The sequence below is a fragment of the Megachile rotundata genome, chromosome 1 (assembly GCF_050947335.1).
Source record: "Megachile rotundata isolate GNS110a chromosome 1, iyMegRotu1, whole genome shotgun sequence".
NCBI lineage: Eukaryota > Metazoa > Arthropoda > Insecta > Hymenoptera > Megachilidae > Megachile > Megachile rotundata.
The window spans coordinates 9,278,081-9,299,634 of record NC_134983.1 but is presented as its reverse complement, the minus strand read 5'-3'; the positions used below and the strand labels follow the sequence as shown (position 1 = coordinate 9,299,634).

The 21,554-nt window shown below is 35.5% G+C and overlaps 2 protein-coding genes across 7 annotated transcripts; both read right to left on the bottom strand.

Annotated features, from left to right (window-relative positions):
- Positions 1–11,931: 11,931 nt before the first annotated feature.
- TpnCIIIa (troponin C type IIIa) lies at positions 11,932–14,731 on the bottom strand. The gene is made up of 5 exons (XM_003700661.3): positions 14,601–14,731; positions 13,937–13,964; positions 13,718–13,861; positions 12,558–12,809; positions 11,932–12,171 (listed from the first exon to the last, which is right to left on the bottom strand). The coding sequence occupies exons 1-5, from the start codon at positions 14,601–14,603 to the stop codon at positions 12,137–12,139; spliced, it is 462 nt and encodes a 153-aa protein (XP_003700709.1). The 5' UTR covers positions 14,604–14,731; the 3' UTR covers positions 11,932–12,136.
- Positions 14,732–16,796: 2,065 nt separating this feature from the next.
- On the bottom strand, positions 16,797–20,828 carry TpnCIIIb (troponin C type IIIb). 6 transcript variants are annotated; one of them, XM_076531139.1, is made up of 7 exons: positions 20,268–20,828; positions 20,134–20,175; positions 19,961–20,076; positions 19,223–19,256; positions 19,017–19,160; positions 18,290–18,544; positions 16,797–18,209 (listed from the first exon to the last, which is right to left on the bottom strand). In XM_076531139.1, the coding sequence occupies exons 2-7, from the start codon at positions 20,150–20,152 to the stop codon at positions 18,184–18,186; spliced, it is 594 nt and encodes a 197-aa protein (XP_076387254.1). In that variant the 5' UTR covers positions 20,153–20,175; positions 20,268–20,828; the 3' UTR covers positions 16,797–18,183. The 6 variants fall into 6 exon arrangements, 5 of the variants coding, with proteins under 5 accessions (XP_076387254.1, XP_076387291.1, XP_076387215.1 ...); XR_013038026.1 differs by lacking the exon at positions 20,268–20,828 and having other exon boundaries at positions 16,797–16,982; positions 18,075–18,209; positions 19,961–20,252; XM_076531176.1 differs by lacking the exon at positions 20,268–20,828 and having other exon boundaries at positions 20,134–20,251.
- Positions 20,829–21,554: the final 726 nt, after the last annotated feature.

Below are 21,554 nucleotides of genomic sequence, written 5' to 3'. Positions count from 1 at the left end.
ACGTCGGTTCCCTTTCAATTTTAAGGGGTTGCTGCGTCTAAAACACCTTGTGTTTCATCTGTATAAGTCTATGTGTACGGAGATAGTCTCAATTAAGCTTCAGACTTAATCACAATAACATCACAAGTGGAAATATCTTTCTTTATTTGTATCATAAAGAATTGCGAATAATGTTCCTCAACATTCAGAAATTTCAGTACAGTCTACTTTTATATTTCTTGTACTACAAAGTGACAATTTGAATTGTTTAGAATAATTTACTCCAAAATGAACGATATCATCATTTCGGAACATAAAACACTATAAATCGAAACGCAATTTCCAATGAACCGAAAGTCAGAATTATTTATCGTTCGTTGGTTTACGTATAATGTGATCTTATCCGCGATAACTTTTACTTTCGTGAACTGGGCTCGCTTGTCGTTGCACGCTAATTCTCGCGTCATGCAACAACCCTAAGCAAAAACGCACGCCAATCGGATCTTATCTTGCCCATTAGAGGTACACGAAAGGAAAAATTCGACCACATTTCGTAATTCTTGTTTAAATAATATGCGTGTAAGTAGCGAAACACGGATCTGAATTATCTTAACGCTTTCTAATTATCGATCGATCGAATACCTTTCATTTTACGATTCGATAGAAAGGAGCGATGGTCAAGGCAAAGTTCATGGATCGTTGTAAATTTCTTTCGAACGATCACTTGATGATATTATGTCTGTTGAACGAAGACGTATAAATATAGTTTTGCTATTCAATTTATACGTTTATGATCTAGAACGTAAGATTATACACCTGCAGATTCAGTGAATCTGATGCGTTGTACAAATTAATTAAGTAAACTGGTCAAAGTGAAAATGTTCGCTGGAAATAAGACGTATCAATTAATTTTGACTTTTACTTCGTTCATATCTACGCGTTAATTTCTTTCTCGAGAAGAGAATTGCAGTCGTAAGAATTATTCTTAATCGTTTTCCACCATAGCGAAATTGCCACTTAAGTTCTATCTTTCAATAACTCTAATAGCAGAGATAAATTATTATAGCAATAACTGTTTCTATCGAAAGATCTCTTTTATTATAGAAATAATTTTTTATTTCATTCATACTTCCTCCACCTCCTCAATTCGAAGTATAAAGGTTAAGAGAGGTTTGATTGCGGCAATTATAGGAATTCAGTTAACGCCTAACTGTTTAATTGCATCGTTAAACGTGCCTAGAAAGTTGATCCAAACAGCCCTAATTGATTTCGATGCTTCCGTTTTCGGTTACGGGAAAACGGAATCTAAGTCTACCACGCGGCTGCCGAAGGACAACATGGCGCCTTACTCGTTTTGATATTTACGATGAAGAAATTAATCTTTTGAGAAAATCAATTCTTCTCGGTGTTAAGACAACTCTATCAACTAACGGAGGGGTTGTTTATCGATTTTTAGCTGTTTTAGACAAATTTTTCGCTGGTTTTAGAAAAGTTAAATAAATATGTTTTATTAAATTTACTTTATTTTCGATAAAATTGTACAAGGTTATTTATTGACTAGTATTTATGTATAGTATTTCCTGATTTTGTAAAACATTCTCTGTAAATAATTAATTTAACTGCATTCGCAGCACCGGTCACGCACGACCGTGACGGTCAACGCGTTAATAAACTAGGTATACATTTTTGTAATTATTCTATGTTACGTGTTTTATATTCCCACGTTTGTCAGTGATCGAAATGGACAGTTGATCGATCCAAGGTTACGTCGGAACTTGTGAACTTTCATGTGACTCATAAACCGGGAGGTGCTTAATCATCAATCGTAACGCGTTTACTCGTAAGTGTTTCTGTATCACGTTTTAAATTCATAGTTTCCTGTATCTTATGGATTTTCAGCTTCATGGTGATATTTAATTATATTTTTAACATCATTCATGTTGAAATTCATGTTGAATATTTTATATGAATTATGAGTTATAAACTTATTTTATGAATATCTTATATCAGTTACAAGCTATGAATTCACTTTACATCAATTACATTTTATGAACTTACTTTATAATTATTTTATGTAACTTACATATTGTAAATTTACTTTATGTATATCTTATATCAGTTACAAGTTATTAATTTCCTTTATCAATATTTTACATCAATTACAGACTATAAACTTATTTTATGAATATTTTATATATCTTACAAATTATAAATTCACTTTATATATATCTTATATCAATCACAAGTTATGAATTTATTTTATATATATCTTATATCAGTTACAAGCTATGAATTCACTTTACATCAAATTACATTTTATGAACTTACTTTATATTTTTTTTTATATAAATTACATATTGTAAATTTACTTTATGTATATCTTATATCAGTTACAAGTTATTAATTTCCTTCATCAATATTTTACATCAATTACAGACTATAAACTTATTTTATGAATATTTTATATACCTTACAAATTATAAATTCACTTTATATATATCTTATATCAATCACAAGTTATGAATTTATTTTATATATATCTTATATCAGTTACAAGCTATGAATTCACTTTACATCAAATTACATTTTATGAACTTACTTTATATTTTTTTTTATATAAATTACATATTGTAAATTTACTTTATGTATATCTTATATCAGTTACAAGTTATGAATTCAAGTTATAAATATTTCATATCAATTACAGGTTATGAATTCACTTTATAAATATTTCCTATCAATTGCAAATTATAAACTTACTTTATAAACATATTACATCGCTTACAAATAACTAATTTACACAAATATTACGTATCATCTACAAATTATAAAACCTATAAACTTCAAACAAGGAGTTACTTGCAAACAAGGCGAGCAAATACCTTAAATCAAAACAAAAGAATATCTTATCGTGACTTGATCACAGAAAAAACATCAGTGAATATTCACCATGACAGTTAACACATTAATCATTCTAACGAAGCAAAATCGTTCGCTTCATACCGCACAATAATCAAACAAAATGTGTACCGCCGTGTACAACATGGTTCTCACTGTAACAATCGACGCTTTAGCACGGTGTTCGCACGTGAAACTAAAAGAATGTTCCCTTCACGTCCCTTGAACGAACTATCGGAGCACCTGTTAGGATTGCGTTCAACTGCCTCAGAAAATACTGAATTAACAAACAGTTTCGTGACATCATACACGACGTATTTGCATGAAGTTGCGTCTACTCACGGAGCAGGTAGTTATCGGGTTACACAATATATCGGTAATAGACGTATCTGCTATAAACTTGGCTGCATTCCACTATCGTTACGGCCTTGATCGCATTTCTTCGCGGAATTTCATCTGTCTTTAAGCACCGTTCTTTCTTAACTGAAAGAAAATAAGATAACTTTTATTCCGGAAGAAAGGATCTAAGAATCGGTGATACGCTGTCGCCGTTTTATCGCGATGGAGTAAACGGTATCCGATAAAGATAGCTCAGGGTATATTGCTGAGATACGAAATTATATGGAATGACGGGAAAATATTGAAGGTCTACTACCTATGATTTCAGAATTATCGATACTATCTATTCTTCTGCTGCTGAAGGCGATTGTTCCTTGAGAAATAATCACCGGAGACCGATTATGCAACGCTTTCGAGTCATGTTTATTTAATCCTTAGAAAAGTTGAGAAAGATACAGAAAAGTCTGCGAAATCGTTCAAATAAAGTGTTGATATTCTTATAGTGTATCGAGACTGTGGCCACAATATAGTAAGCTAACATCTTGTAAGATGAAAAGCAAAGCGAAAGACTTAACTTATGAAGCGAAAGAATGTAAGATAAAAGAAGTACCTCGTCAGAGGATCTTCAGACTTTTTCTTTTCCACTGTAAAAATCGTTGTATCAATTAACGTACACAGACTAATACACTCAATTAGGCATTGATCGAGCATCTTTGAAACGGTAACACTTTCTCGTCCGGCGATTTGCTTCGTTAGCAAAGTGTAACGCTTAGAAGATTGCGTGTAATTGTAGCAAATCGTTCGTTCTAGCCTTCACCCACTTTCTCTCTCGTAGAATGACTTCAGGTCAACAATCGGAAACGAACGTGTTGACCGTTTACGAATTCGAGTAAACGAATTTATCGACAGGATTGTGGACGATGTGCAGTTTAAAAATGAAATACAACTAAGGGGAATGTTGAGTGATTTACACAATTATATTGACGAAAGCTAACATTTATTTCAAAGTTGATATAATTTCTTTTACCTACCAACTTCTTACTTTATGTGGAGCTACACAGGATATAAGAGTGCAGATAATTTCTGTAATTTAAAATAAGGGATGTAAAATGCATTATAACATTATGTATAGTGTGATATATAAACATAGAGACAGTGTTAATTAATAATTTAACAATAACAGGTTAAAAAATTCATCAAATTTTTCAACTAACCTCAAAGGTCAGTTAGGTTAGGTTAAATTGACATCTACAGCAATGGGCACATTCTGAATGTTTGCACTTCACAATCTTAAGGATCTGGGTTACAGAAATTTTCTGTAATCTTGAAACTCACATAATTTCATCAAATCACAATCGAACTCGATATCAATAATTTATTTCAATTACTTATATAGTGTCGCCATTAGTGTCAGACAAATGTGGAAACGAATCTCACGTCTATAATAATTGCTAACGACACTAATTATTTAGAAGTAGTGACATAATTATTGCCGAAGTATATGCAGTTACCGGTAAATTATCTTCTCGATATTTCCGATTCGTGTCAATATTTTATTGCAACCTCACGACCCTGTGAGCCTACGCAAATAACGGTAGAACGTATTTCGTTTTGCGAGTATTAATTCATTTCCTTAAGAAGACGACTGGATTCGATCTTTGGCATCTGTTTTCCTGTTCGAGCATTAGAGAAAGTTAACAGTATCAATGATTTTCAAACTGGCCAATAATATATACGAAACGAGATTAATAATCGTAATTTCTACTAAATCGTGCTCGATAAATTTACGGTTAATACTTATTTCTGCTTTCGGTAGCTTTATATTGCCTCGTAAAATTATTAGATTTTTATCTACTTGAAAATCTAGTTATCTGCAGAGTGAATGTTATTCCGGTTAAACCACCCTTCCTACCGTTCTATTTTACTCGTAAAATTATTTAATCGATTGATTTAACGTAGAAATCTATGCAACGTGTTTCTCGGAAGAAATTTCACCGGAGGGAAATCATGAATTTGATCAACTGCTTGTTTTGTAGATTTCAGAGGTGTAATTATAACACAGTGAATCGATCTGTGGATGAATTATCTAATTCGGAATCTGCCATGAAAGAAAATTTATCAGTACGAGATCAAACCGGTTATAAATCTTGTTTTATCAGATGATAACGATGGGAGACTTTTTATTGCTTTATTAATTAAGCGTTTTATCGTAACGGCACTGTGGATCTCGTTCTTTTCCCATAAAACGTAATTCCTCTCGACACTTCCTCGACTATCTCGTTCAGTTTTGTTATCGTTCAGATGTAGAATTCGATTGACTTAATTGCAGTGATATTTATTATTAATATTTACATGTTGCAATTAACGCAAGTCTCGGTAATAATGACACGCTTCAATTATTTATAGTTATACAAAATCGTCGTGCTCTACAATTATATTTTTATATACTAGTAGGATGTGTTTACATTCAAAAAATTTAAAGTGTAACTTGAAGTGACAATATAATTAGAGTCTACCGTTCATACATGATACTGGTATTGATAATTTTTAAAGCATGTCAGTTACTTAACTGTTAATTAGTGAACGCGTTAGTTGATTCAGAGAATGTTACACTTTCAGAATTATTACTTATGCAACACTTTGACAGATAAAATTTTTAGTGAGAACTTCAGATGGCGATATAATTAGAGTCGACCATCTATTTCATGAAATTCGTGATTCTTATAATATTTACAGCATGTTAGTTACTTAACTATTACTTAATTAGCATGTTAATTATTTTACAGAATTTCACTTTCAATATTATTACTTACGTAGTACATTGATAGTTAACGATTTTAAACAGTCAGAAAATTTGGGTAAGAATGTAGGAGTAAAGCAGTTTATTTATAACCGATTTAATTCTATTTATCGTGTCAAACGAGTTATTCGTTCGATACAAATTACGCCACGACTAACTTGTTCCATTTGGTGATTGTAACTTTAATTACATTCCGACGTAACTGGGAATTAAGTAAGCGGTAATGAAAGTGTCACCCGTTATCGACAGGTTCCGATAACGCAAACAAAATCAACAATATACTTTCAAAGTTTTACTAATATCAATTCATCGATCAATCTCATGTAGCCGTCACGTACGTCCATAAAAATGATGAACGCAAAAACTTATCACCTTATTGGTAGATCGTGCGACTAGTCATCGATTAATTAATGCTTCCGTATCAACTGACCATTTTTGCACCGATTCGCAACGCGGATCTATTTCTAATTAACTCTCGATTTCCAGCTAACGAACCCTAACGGAAGTCGCTTAAAACCTTATTACTTCCTCGACTCGTAACCACAACGTATAATTCGAGTATGATTGAAATTTAATATCCACGATTTTTTCTTGACCCTTCCTGTAATTTATAATTGAGAGGTGATTAATAATTGTCGACTTATGCTTCAAATCGTTGGCTAAGCTATTTATGATCTTTCATGTCTGCAACTTTCTTTAACAATGACGAAACGTTTGAAGTGGAGATATTGAATGTAGAGATGTCGGGGTGTATGGATATTGGGACGTGGAGATATCAGGACGTAGGGATATTGGAACGAGGATATATTAGGATATGCAGGTATCGGGGCGTAGGGATACGGGGACGTGGAGATATCGGGACGTAGGGATATGGGGACGTAGGGATATGGGGACGTAGGGATATGGGGACGTAGGGATATGGGGACGTAGGGATATAGGGACGAGGGATATGGGGACGTAGAGATATCGAAACATAGGGATATGGGGACATAGAGATATCGGGACGTAGAGATATCGGAACGTAGGGTTATTGGGACGTAGAGTTTTGGAGATGTAGAAATATCGGAACGTGGAGATATCGGGACGTGGAGAATCGGGACGTAGAGATATCGGAACGTAGGGTTATCGGGACGTAGAGTTTTGAAGACGTAGAAATAACAGAACGTGGAGATATCGGGACGTAGAGGTATGGGGACGTGGAGATATCGGGACGTAGATATATCGGAACGTAGGGTTATCGGAGCGTAGAATTTTGGAGACATAGAAATATGGGAACGTGGAGATATCGGGACGTAGAGATATCGGAACGTAGGGTTATCGGGACGTAGAGTTTTGAAGACGTAGAAATAACAGAACGTGGAGATATCGGGACGTAGAGGTATGGGGACGTGGAGATATCGGGACGTAGAGATATCGGAACGTAGGGTTATCGGAGCGTAGAATTTTGGAGACATAGAAATATGGGAACGTGGAGATATCGGGACGTAGAAATATGGGAACGTGGAGATATCGGGACGTAGAAATATGGGGACGTGGAGATATCGGGACATAGAGTTATGAAGACGTAGAAATATCGGAACGTAGGAATACCGAGTCGTAGAGGTATCGGACATAGGAATATCAGCTTGCAGAGATATCGGAACGTAGGGATATCGGAACATGGAAATATCGTAACGTTATAATATCAGAGGTACCAAAACGTACAGATATAGAACCGTAGAAATTTCGAGAAATATCATCATCTGATAGGTATATCACAGCATACAGATATCGGAACATAGAGATATCGGAACATAGAAACATCGGGCGTAGTACCAGAATGTAGAGACATACATAGCTACATAACAATATTCGTATATCCCAATATGAGAACCTGCAAGTTTCCACGTATATGAATCTAGAGATACGAAATACAGGAATCTGAAAGTACAGAGACTTAATATAAAAATCTACATACAATTTACAATTGTATATCTAGTAATTACATAAAAACCTAAGAGTCTGAGTGTATGTACGTCTTTCATACACATACGTAGATAATTTTATGAATAGATAATGAGTGTCCCCCGTACATGAACTTTACGTTCTACAATGTAAATTTTAACATGCACGTAGCAGTTGAATTGCAGGTTAGCCAAGCTTGACCAGTGAAAGGCGACTTTATTTCGTTTAAAATATCAAGAATCTTGTATTCGTTATCGGAACGGCCGCGATAAACGGGTTCGTCGATACGAACGCTTGTAAAATAACATTTTAATGCCATTTCAAACTTCGTATACTACAGGTTAAATTTTCCCGCGGAAAACTAGAGAGACTCGCATTTATTACCAATTATTTATGACATTGTTGTTACTGCCCGATCGTTATAATCGAATCAGATTTTCCTTCGCTCGTTTCCGATAATTGTACCGCATAATTGTTCCGAAATCGAATATGTTTCCTTATGCAACTCCCTCTATCGCTGTGAGCACCAGGAATTAGAAAACCGGATACGATTTTAAGAATTGAACCTGATTTACGGGAGACCACCCTGCGTTACCGTTTCGAAATTCATCTCGGTGGATAATAATTTCGCCGGTGAACAATTTGAAACGGTTAGGCTTGAATATAGAACAGACTCTATTGACCGTTTTTGCTCCGTACCGATTACCTCGGGAAACGTGGGAGTCGCCTGGATAATGACATCTTTGTTTCAGATACTCGATTTGGTATGACTTCTGTCCGCAACGAGTCCCGTTCACCGACAACTCGCAATTGCCCCTTCCAATTTCCGACAGGAAATTCCATGTTAAAGTCTCCGATCAAACAGAATTCCATAATGTCTAGGTAGAGAACGAAGATTAACACTTAACGGACGGCTCAAGTTTTCCAATCGTAGATTTACGTTTTTACTGCAATTTTTATTAGGCCAGTGTTTTATGCATACTACTACAAGTATATAAGTTGCATCTGTGACACATTTTTCATTGGAACGAGGAGTTAACACTTCTGGTAAATATTTTGACATGTGAACGCTGCGAATTCTGTTAAATATTAACACATATTTATTTGTTATTAAATTAAATTAATTATTTACAGTTAGGGAATCTTAATGTTGAAACAATGATATAAACATAATCTCTTAGGCTGCACTTTGCGAGGCGTCAATTTTGTATCGCAGTTCGACGCGAATTATGCATAAACGATACAGCGTCACAGTGTGTGAAGAACAATACGCGAGTACATTCGAATGAAGTTTTTGATGATTAAATTTTTCCCAAAGATATGATACATTAACTTTGATAATTTACTTTTTTAAAATTCACAAAGTATGTCATTTCCAAATGTTTTCAATGTGCAAAGAGGTGCATGGTGCCTAAACTTGGCGTTACCGTTTATTTACATGTAATGTACTTTTGTGTTGATACATGAAAACGATCACTCAATTGAAACGGTGAGCAAGTGAGCCATTATATTGGCGCTACGTAATCTACGACATTCATGAAAGCCACTGTAGTAACGTATTGTGTCTAAGAGGTTAAACACATTCTAATAATAAATACATGTTTGAAACATTTTTAGTTAATTTTTAATTAATTATAGTAGAAGCAAATACAAGGGACTTTTATGGGACCTTTTGAGACAATGATAAAGCTAACAGATAAAATGAAGAGCAGCATCTTTACAGTGTGCAGAAATGTCAGTGCTCATGAATCACTAGATCTACAGATCGATAACAGTAAATCTAGCGATAATAAATTATCGAATATAACATTCAGCCAATATCGCGATACGTGTCGTTTAAATGTCAGCAGCCGATTCCATCTCCGGTTGCGTGGGTCCAAAAATTAATCCCCGTTTGGCACCGGCTCGATATTTGGCCGAGCTCGATATTTACATCGAGCTCACAGAACATTAACTTTGTAATAAACTTGTTCGAAGACAAACCGAGCGAAACATCGGTACATCGCGAAACACCTACGAACATCTTCTCTCGCGTTTCTATTTCTATTTCGTTTCTATTTCGCGTGGAAAAAAATGCTCATTGCACTCGGCCGATTTCGTATTTTCAGCGGTGATCGCGGTGGCCACGATCGGCGTAAACACGCGGATTTATATAAGATCGAATTTTGACGCGGACACCGACGGACATTTATCAGCCGTAGGAACACGTGCACGCTTTTCGTGACGGTGAACGGAAAATTAAACTTGCACTTGTAGACATTGCCGAAACGCCCGTTTGCCAAGAATACTGGTATCCGTTAATCTCCAACACCCGGAACATACTGCGTTTTCTTAATTATCGTCTGTTGCTGAATTTATAATCATTAGTTTCGTTTACGGCGTAAATAAAACTCGGTATATTAATTTATTGCCAATATGGCGACGGTGAAAGGATATGGCTTTCAACGGTACAGAGGATTATTTATCGTGGATAATTCGTGCAACAATTTTATTATTGTTTAAGTACATTTTCATTGTTCGACAACGATCGTTCTTTCGAAACACGGATATCCGTGCTTGAGGAAATTAGAAAATAGTACCTTTTAATTACCTTATTATTCCGTTTATATATGCTTCAGGAAATTGGAGAATTAATTTTATACACGTTGTTTTTAATTAGTTATTTTGTATGAGTAGTGCAGTCTTATGTTTTCCTTAATAATTCATGAACGAAGCTTCGAACCATATTTTTGTAAATGAAAAATTTGTTCAGAATCACGTTATCTTTCCGAAAGTAACACTAGTTGTGAGACATCCTGTATAATCAGACGTTCTACGCAATGTATTGCGAACTGTATTTTTGCCCTTGTATTTCAACGCGTCGTATTCTTACATGTGAGATGACTGTATATTGTATTTCGTCATGTTGGTTTACCACGTGTTGTATCTCTATGCGTTGAATTACTGCACGTTGTATTTCGACGCATTACATTTCTATGCGATAGATTACTACGCCTTGCAATTCGATGTCACTAATTGCTACGCGTTGTATTTTTGCGCGTAGGTTCTCCATGCATGGAATCATTACCACTCATTGTATTCCTATGCGTAAAATTTTGATGCATCGAATCGCCACTCGTTGTATTTCTATGCTTAGGATCTCAATGCGTTGTATGTTGACGCGTTGGGTCACCATGCGATACATTTCTACACATAGGATATCAATGCATTATACTTCGACGCGTTAAATTGTAGCGCATAGTATTTTTACGCGTAGGTTCTCCATGCATGGAATCATTACCACTCATTGTATTCCTATGCGTAAAATTTTGATGCATCGAATCGCCACTCGTTGTATTTCTATGCTTAGGATCTCAATGCGTTGTATGTTGACGCGTTGAGTCACCATGCGATACATTTCTACACATAGGATATCAATGCATTATACTTCAACGCGTTAAATTGAAGCACATAGTATTTCTACGCGTAGAATCACCACGCATTATATTTCGATGCGTCGAATCACCATATGTTGTATTTCTACGCATAGAATCACCTTGCGTTCTTCGCCTTCTATCACATGCATCTCAAAATATTAAATCATCACGCGTTTCGACATATTAAATCACTAGGTGTATTCCAACCCATGAAGTTGTATTACCACAGATACCACTATATTGTCAAATCTCCCACGCCGTATTACCACGCGTTATATCACCCACGTGTCCTATCAATCTCACGTTACATCACCCCCGCCTTATATAACCACCCCTACATTGCCCCTACGTTATACCCAACTTGTTAGTATTTTCCTCGGCGTACCCCACAAAGAGCACTCACAGCACATCCTGCGCGCGAACGCGATTGCAGTCGTTCAGGCGTTCAAGCAATTCGAGTGGATCCTCGATTAAAAGATCGATAAACTAATACATAATCTTATGGTAAGCTTATGCGAACTATACTCTGGAATAACTCGTTTAAATCCAAAGGGATTGTTAAGTTTGAAATCTTTATTGAATCACATTTGCATCTCCTGTGCATTAAAGACAAAATGTCGCCGACGTTATCGCCGATCAACGTTAAAGATTTGACCCGGTGTCCGCTGTTGAACTGACGATCGAAGAGATTCGAACAGGTTGGCAAGCGTTGTCGTGTTTAATCGTGGCCGCTGTCTATTACGATTATCCAGCGTGCAATTTAGTCGTCACCGCCAGTCATGACTTCCATGAACTCTGCAACACAGAAATCCGAGGCATGAAAACACGTCGTTTATCGAAGGTATTCGAAAATCGCGAAAAAATATGCAATTACGGCTGCTTAAGTTAACAGATAGATTAGTTTCGTTGGAAGTTTAATTAATCGCCCCCGGGGAGAAATAACACGTTATCAGTGATTCGTGTGCGGCGATCTAACGTTAGCCCGGAGCTCGGCACACGAACCGAGTTAATTAATTAACGAGAGAGTGATAAATTATTAGCAAGCAACTGTTACACCTTCCCTGTAATTTCCGACGTGCAGTACCACTTTCAATCGACCACGGTGGACGTGTCGTAATTCTGTTGCACTAGCGATCCGACTGATTGACGTGATATGGAAATTCAACGAGGTTCGAGCTTACCGTCGAAGTCGAGTGTTCCCGAGCCGTCAGCGTCGATCTCCTCGATCATCATGTCTAGCTCCTGTGGCGTCAGTTTGTCGTCCAACTCGTGGAGAATGTCACGAAACACAGCCGTGGTTATGTAACCGTTACCCTCTTTGTCGTACAATCGGAATGCTTCGCGTAATTCCTGCTGCATCGCTTCGGAATCTTCTTCCACCAAGAATCTTGCGGCCAGCGTGCAGAACTCCTCGAATTCCAGTTGACCAGAACCTGTTAACATCCGACTGCCGTGTAGTCTGTGTTTGTTTACTTTTCATATTTGCTCGGTTTTTATGCAGCAAACAGACTGACGTTGTTTATGGAGTACGCATTCTAAAGTTTCTACGAAGGTTTTTAACAGATTTAATTTGTATGTAAGATGCTACTGAATGTAAGATTGAACAAATGTTATTGTGATGTAGTCGAAATCTGTCTGATCCAAATCCAGTCGAAATTAAAACCAAGTAACCCGCATCAAACTGAGATCCAACCTAACTCAAATCCAAATCAAGTTCAAATATGATCCAAATTATTTCCAGCTCATCTCAGATCTAAATTTAATCCACGTTGAACTCAAATAATTCAAACTGAATCTCAGCCATCCAAAACCAATCCCAAATGCAACTTTAAAATTATAAAACTGTTGAAATGAGTTGTCTGCTATTCAAGAGGTATTTCATTTTATATTTATAAACGCGATTTCAGTATTAAGATGAATGTTTAATCAGGTAATTCAACAACAAACATGCGTTTAAGTTATGTGAGTGACAACTGGGGCCGAATCTGCCAGATTCAGGTCAACCCTGAACAGTTAAACTGCACTGTTTACGAAACGTTGACAAGACAACCAAAACATTAACACGAATATTTGAAATGTCATAATAACTAATGCAAACGTGCAATTTTAAATATGCTATTAAGATTCAACATGATATGTCTTTGAATTATCGAGTTTAAATGTGGATTATTATTGCTGCAGAAGAATGTGATGTACAGAGCTGAAAATTCAAAGCAGAAGATTGTGGAAATAGTTCGAGCAAAAATTTTATGTTGGGTAGTTGGTTGAAATTCTGCTGATTATTAATTATTTTTTATTTTTGACTTTTCTTAAATTTGTGAGGGAGTTTGAAATTTCTTACCATCTTCGTCAACTTCCTGAATGATTTCCTTCAGTGTTTTCTCGCTGAGTTCGTAACCCAACATGGTCAATATTGTGCCCACCATGTCAGTGCCGATGCTACCCTTCTTTGTTGCGTCGAAGGCGTCGAAAGCCTTCTTCAACACTGCGATAAAATCATTATAATTACTAACCATCGATTAATAACCAATTGCGAGCGAAACTTTAATGAGTTACTTACGGGCAATTTGATCTTTGGTCAGGTCATCCTGTAAATATCAAACATAAAATTATTATTCTTTGATACACTATGGAAACATTGCACAATTTAAACATTTTCAATGATTACTTCATTTTTTAGAAAATTTATTCTCTTTTGCTATTGACACGACAATTTATATTCCACTTTGACTAATATTATATTTTGTTATCATTTCTCAAACTGTCAGAGGTGCTAAGCTATTTCATAAATGAAACAGTCGACCCAGATCCATCTTTAATTGCTAATATTCACACTAAGTCACCAGTAGAAAATTTACGCAAAACATTTCCACATAAACATCGACTTCGCTTTTATCATTTATTCCTCCAGGTCAAACGTGACTCAGACCTGAGAAATAAACCGTGTGTCAACTGAAAATAGAGACAATAAAAAATTATAGACAAAGTCTTCCAAAATGGGCTAAAAAATATACACAAACAAATTTCCAAAGACTTATTTAAAAAATATCCACAGAAGTAGTATAAATTTTCCAAAATGTGAACGGAGATTTCGAATGACTTCAAAGATATCAGGAAATATTAAAATTAAAAAAAGAGTACTTTGTATATTATTTACCACTACGTATTACAACAAAAATTGACAACGTTTACATGGAAATGTTTCTTCATTTTCAACCACCTACCATGTTAAAAGGGTGGTTAGATGTGCACTTGAGAAACTGGTGTTAACACACGACAACGTCGACGACTTATCCGGGTATGCACCAGATTCTGGCTGTGATCTTCTGTTTTATGTGGACATTAAGATGATCTTCTGGCACGTGATTGACCGGGTAATACCTACGTAGATACTCTAGCGGTTTTCAAATTCATCGAGGACGCTCCCCACTCGGTTTTCGCGGAAGAGGGACTTTCAATTGTGCGAAATCCGAGGCAACGTACCCGTTTTTGAAATTTACTCGGATTTCCTCGTCCCGTCTCTCTCGGGCCATTCATCTATATCGTCCGATGAAACCTTCCTTTTCACTGAAAACAACTGTAACAGGGAAGAAATTCCAACAACGTAACGTATCTCTCGGTTTCGAAACGAGGGGCAATTGTACGAAAAGAAAGTATTGGATTTATCAGTTACTTCACGATAGAGTCTCACTATATGGCCCTGGAGCGGACCTACAGAAGCGACAAATATGGCAAAAAGGGACATAGGAACGAAACCCTATTATAACGCTTGATTAAACAAACACTGTTTATGAGTTGTTGCTAACAAAATTTGTAGACTTGTAAATTTACTTTTGCACCGAAGGATTTTTGGATATTTGGATTTTTAGATCTATGGATTTATGGGTTTGTAAATTTATGGAGCTGCAGATTTGTGGATTCGTAGGTTTGTCGATTTGTAGATTGGAAGATCAGTAAATCCGTATGTTCTTAGGTCACTAGATCGGTAAATTCCAAGTTCCCTAGACTGGTAAATCTCTTGATCGGAAAATCCCTAGATTCCTAGATCGGAAAATCCCTAAATTGGTAAATCTGTAGAACCCTAGATCCCTGGACTCTTAGGCTCATTAATCCGTAGATCATTAATTTCGTAAATATGTAGAATAGTAGATGCGTACAATGGTAAAGCGTTGGGTAATAAAAGCAAACGATAATTTAATCAGACCCTCGCGACAAATTCTAATTAAACGGACCGTAATCAACGATCGTTTAGATGCAAATGGAATTAACAAGTACGTAAATTGCGTCGCGTCAGTTTCAGTCTCTTTTCCGATTGCAAGGAAAATTGTTGGCGATATTGACGCAACTTTCCCTATTGATTAACTTCAATCACGATATAGTTCCATAGATATATCGAGGGTAACATTTCGATCATTTGTAAGTCAATCGACAAGAGGTTACATCATTCGGTGTCGTGCAATTGCGAGCGCAATACCTCGCCTCGAGGAAATTTCTATATTTTACAAAAGCTCCGTTTCGCAAGGATCTGTCGATCGATCGTTGCTAATACTTCCGTGCCGCAATATCCGAACGGTATCCTAACGCAACATCCTAACGAATTAACGCGGCGAAGAAGAAAAATGCGGCGACAATAGACGAACTTGGCTCTCAGCCGGCCATGACGGACTGTCTCGAGACAATTCGGCGTAATAACCGCATCTGAGGTATTCTTAGGATGCTAATTATAAGCTCATAAAAGCTACCGGCTATTATGTTAGCACTGATCCTGGCGCATTCTTCGTTTCCATTATTACAACCTTATCATAAATTTCAACTATAAAAGACTACAACAGAATTTCTCAGCGTAAACCACTTCTCGTAAATCAACGTCCTCCGCTATATTTCTAGCCTTTGAGGTTTTAAGGATTTAGGATTTCACAAAATAATGTGCATTGTTAATGAAATATTTCGTTAAAAATAACACTACGAATGCAGCCATTTTAACTGTTCTTTTATGTCACACCATTTTCTTATTCTTAGACCTACATTCTTGACACTGCATATTTTCATATTTTTACTAAAGTATAAGAAATAATTTGTAATTTCGATTATATTCCTTTAACAATAAAAGAGAAAAAAATCTTTTTGGAGTCTTTTTCTCAAATTTTAAACGTTTCAATGTTAATACATTGTGAGTTAATGAATATAATGTTCGAATTTTTCAATTTTCTTAAATATGATTACACGATACAAACGTCAACGAAAGATTATAGAAATAAGAGACACGAATTACATTTGGTATGCTGTTTATTTCTTCATTTATTTACTCTGGCCGATACTGATTTAAGTATTTATAGCGAGTTTGCGTAATCGGCGTGAATGTCAATGACACCGATTCAATGATACAGGAGCGAACCGTAGGACAAATCAAACACACAAAATTATCTTTGCTATTTTTTTGCGTTTTTATTATTCTTCTCGTATTTTTACGTTGTCTTACATAGGTAAAGTTTATTAATAATATAATCGTTGCTTACAAATTGATTGTATGTATCGTGGGCAAAGTGTAAAGTTTACACTTGGTATATCACCGAACTTCGATCTTTCAGTCTCTTTTTAATCCTCGCCTGCAAGGTCATTTACACTTAGGACTGATTATATTTTGTTACGTTAGATATATTTTATTACGGTCGATACATATTATAGTTCATTTTACTTGATATATTATTTTATGTGCAGATAAAGTTTTTAGCGAACGAATTTTAAATTTGGGAAGTTGGTAGTTTGAGAGTTTGGAGATTTAGGAAATTGGAAGCTTGGAGATTTGGGGATTTGGAAATTTGGGGATTTGGAGATTTGGAGATTTGAAGATTTAAAGATTTGAAGATTTGGAAATTTGAAGATTTGGGGATTTGAAGATTTGGAGATTTGGAGATTTGGAGATTTGAGAATTTGAGGGTTTAGTGACTTGAGGATCTGGGGATTTGAGGATCTGGGGATTTGAAAATTTGGAGATTTCGAAAGCTGGGGTTTTGGGGTTTAGTGGATTTGTGGGTGTGTAGATTTGGTCATTTGGTCATTTGGTCACTGGGTGATTTGGTCATTTGATCATCTGGTCACCTGGTTATTTGGTCACGTGATCATTTGGATATTCAAGTCCTGGGAAATCCAGAAATTTAATAGGTTGGGAATCCGACAGCTTGGTAAGTTAGTAAATAACAAACTTGTAGTTTCAAGTTAATAAATTAAATTTGCAATTTCATAATATAAAACATTTATCATTTTTAAATTTTAAGAATTTGATAATTATTAATTTGCAAACTTGAAACATTCAAAATAAATTTGACAACATGAGAGTTTAGAATTACCCTCAGCCGTCAAATTTCCCAATTTGCCCTAACCCATCAAAGTCCATACAGTCGTCCATCACTTCATTCCGAACGACAAACGTCAAGGTGACCTTGTTATGCCAAACTACTCGATTAAAACAATTGCAACGAACCAAGCAGGAAGGATAAGATGAAAACATGAATTTATATCCGCCGATATAAACCAGTTTCTTATGTACGACCCCGAGTCGGTCGGTTAATTCCGGCATAGATAGAAATACATTTCAGCCGATTGTGACTCCGAAAGCGAGGTGCAAGGCAGAAATACTTTCTCAGCTATACCGTGTGCATGTTCCTTCTCGTTCGTCTTAACGAACATCACCTACGAACCTTTAACTTCATACTTTGCCAACGGTGTGCATACATCCTCGAGTAAATTGCAGTTTTCGCGTGCAAGTCTCGGTCGTTTGCGCTTGCCGCATCGTGCCAAGGTGATAATTTAGCCTGTCATGACCTCCATGAATTCTGAAACGCGAAACGCGTCATGTTCGATGTATTACGAGCTGACTTTTTCGCGTGTAATTTGAGTCGACGACGATACTCACCTTCGAAATCGACCGTGCCAGATCCGTCGGCGTCCACTTCGTCTATGATCATGTCAAGTTCCTCGGGCGACAGTGCATCGTCCAGTTCGTGAAGAATGTCTCTGAATACGTCGGTGGTGATGTAACCGTTTCCTTCTTTGTCGTATAAACGGAAGGCCTCTCGTAATTCCTGTTGCATCGCCTCGGTGTCTGTGTCCTCCTCCATGAATCTGGATGCTAGGCCGCAGAAGTCTTGGAAGCTCAGTTCTCCCGATCCTGTGGGAATTTAAATTTATAAGGGATGAGTTAAAATTATTTATACGACACGGTTGGATATTAGGATTCTATTAGGTTATGATATATTATAACCTCAATTAGGTATTTGCCTTCTAATTTAGAGGTTATATTATGTTATAACCTAAATATGTTAGGTTGGGTTTAATACCTAATTTGTAGGGTATAGTACATTATAAAATAAACATAAATTATTAGGTTTTTAATTTATAGGTTATGTTATATTATAACCTAAATATATTAGGTTAGGTGCAATACCTAATTTATAGGTTATATTATAAGTTAAGCTACTATGTAATGACGCGACTGGAAGTTTTAAGAAACGAGAAACGTGACCCAATAAAAGTTGTCAAGTTTATGTTCACATGAATGTATCACGTGGCCCTAATGTATCATCATTGCCCTAATTTACGTTCTTGTTTGAAAAAGTTTTAATGAAACTTTTCTCACTCACCAAATGGATCAAATTCAGCGATGACACTATTCAATTGTTCTGATGGGATCTTCATTCCCATCATTCCTAGAATTGTACCGACCGTGTCGCTGGTGATGATACCTTTCTTATCAGGGTCGAAAGCGTCGAAACCCATTTTCAACTCTGTTTAAAAATTTTGGTCAAATAGAATATGTATTAGGTGATGGAATTGATTGAATACTTACGTGCGATTTGATCCTTGCTAAGTTGAATATCATCCTATGAGGACAGAACAAATTTTGGATTAGACTTTCTTTTTATAGAAAAAGTGATATCGCATAATACATTAAATTTGATATTAATAGGTCTATTATTTGACTATCCTTGTAATAATTAATGAAAGACAGGAAAAAGATGTTGAAGACATGTATCATTTTGCATATTAAATATTCTTCGCCTTATATAATGATTGCAATTTAAATACCACTGACGTAGAAATTCTTAAATTTAATTGTTTATTCTATCAGATTTTGATTGTTACTTAGAAATTTAGAGACTGTAGTTTAGAATTTTAGAAATTGTAATGATCAATGCAAGAACATCTATAGTATCAACGTTAATTACAATTTGCAAACCTTCTAAAAAGAAATGTAAAATATATAAATTATCCATGGATTTCATAAAACATACGACCGTTAAATTGTAGATACGTAGAGTTTTGTATCCTACATATATGCATTGACACTTTTAATACCTTATCACTGATACGTCACACGCGAAGATATGAAACGATATTAAAATTTTCCCTCGTGTCAGAAAATTCTAAATTTAGCCGCATTTGGTCAAAAGCTCAGATTGTTGATAATTACCATTGTATTGGTGGAATCGATACACTAACGAGAAAACGATCGTTCGTACAAATCACGTTATCACAGAAAGTAACGAATTATTTGCCCTGTGTGCTTCAGAACAACTTACTGTACCGATGGAAATGTCACACTGAGGCTTAGTAAACTAATTAGTAGAGCTGCACCGATGCAATCACGCATTCTTATTAACGTCGGCAGGTAATCACCAATCATCTGTCGTGTCGAAGGCACTATAAAAAGATTCTTAATCGGGACCCTTTTCATGGTACACACTTTGCGAAACGTACGTTCCATTGACGCAATCATTGAATGACAAACCACGCTGGCTGCTAAATCGATTGAAGTCTCGGTATAATTGTTTACATCCTATTAGGTCATATTTTCAGGTACACTTATCAATTTTTATCGTGCGAATACTAACTCGAGATTTGTTTTCGTCCTTGTTTACCAAAATTTCAATTTATGACTTCATTCAACTTGACCCGAATTTTAACATAACCTAAAACTGGTCGAACCTTCTAACAGTACATTTAACGTAATTCAGCTTGATTTGGAGATAACCTATCGTATTGTGAGCAAATTTTATTCAATTTTCATTTAACACAACATATTATGTAAAGTACTAATAACTCTGGTTTAAGTTAGATCATTATGCGTCGACTTAACTTAATTACGATCTAACTCGTCCTATTATGAGTAGATCAAACTTATGTTCGATCTAACCTAACCTACTGTGAGTAAATCAAACTTAAGTTTCATTTAACCTAATTTACCATGAGTGGATCAAATTTAAATTTCATCTAACCTAATCTACTATGAATAGACCAAACTCAACTTTGATCTAACCTAACCTATTATGAGTAGATCATATTTAAATTTCATTTAACCTAATTTACTATGAGTGGATCAAATTTAACTTTCATCTAACCTAATCTACTATGAATAGACCAAACTCAACTTTGATCTAACCTAACCTACTATGAGTAGATCAAACTTAAGTTTCATTTAACCTAATTTACTATGAGTGGATCAAATTTAAATTTCATTTAACCTAATTTACTATGAGAGGATGAAATTTAAATTTCATTTAACCTAATTTACTATGAGAGGATCAAATTTAAATTTCATCTAACCTAATCTACTATGAATAGACCAAACTCAACTTTGATCTAACCTAACCTATTATGAGTAGATCATATTTAAATTTCATTTAACCTAATTTACTATGAGTGGATCAAATTTAACTTTCATCTAACCTAATCTACTATGAATAGACCAAACTCAACTTTGATCTAACTTAATCTACTATGAGTAGATCAAACTTAAGTTTGATCTAACCCAGTACTATACGTAGATTAAACTTAACTCTATCTAACCAAACTCTAATACAACATAACCTAGTATCTCTAAATACAGTCATACACCATTTTTAACCATAAATTTGAAATATTACAAAATGGTTAAGCACAGCAAAATAAATTTGTCCCCTCCCCGTCTGAGACTAGGAACCTGAACCAAAACTTGCTCAGTTTAATAAAATATCAACGAAATGACGATTTCGGAAAATTGATCAGAGTCAGCCGTAATATGGAATCGTTGCACCGACACCAAAACGATTAAATCAATCAGAATCGTAAATATGGGCAGGACAAAAGGCGTTGCACCTTTCGCGACAATTTGATCGTGATTCATCGAGCGTGATCGAAAA

Bases quoted from the DNA above. Each gene is read 5' to 3' on its own strand.
- TpnCIIIa (XM_003700661.3), bottom strand. The intron at 13,862-13,936 runs GTAAGTAACTCA...ATTTTATCGCAG, and splicing joins GACCAAAGATCAAATTGCCC to TGTTGAAGAAGGCTTTCGAC. The intron at 12,810-13,717 runs GTAAGAAATTTC...GGATGTTAACAG, and splicing joins TCAGGAAGTTGACGAAGATG to GTTCTGGTCAACTGGAATTC.
- TpnCIIIb (XM_076531100.1), bottom strand. From the start codon at position 20,152: ATGATTGCGTCAATGGAACGTACGTTTCGCAAAGTGTGTACCATGAAA. The intron at 19,257-19,960 runs GTACAGTAAGTT...CTGTCCTCATAG, and splicing joins TCAGTGTGACATTTCCATCG to GATGATATTCAACTTAGCAA. The intron at 19,161-19,222 runs GTAAGTATTCAA...ATTTTTAAACAG, and splicing joins TAGCAAGGATCAAATCGCAC to AGTTGAAAATGGGTTTCGAC.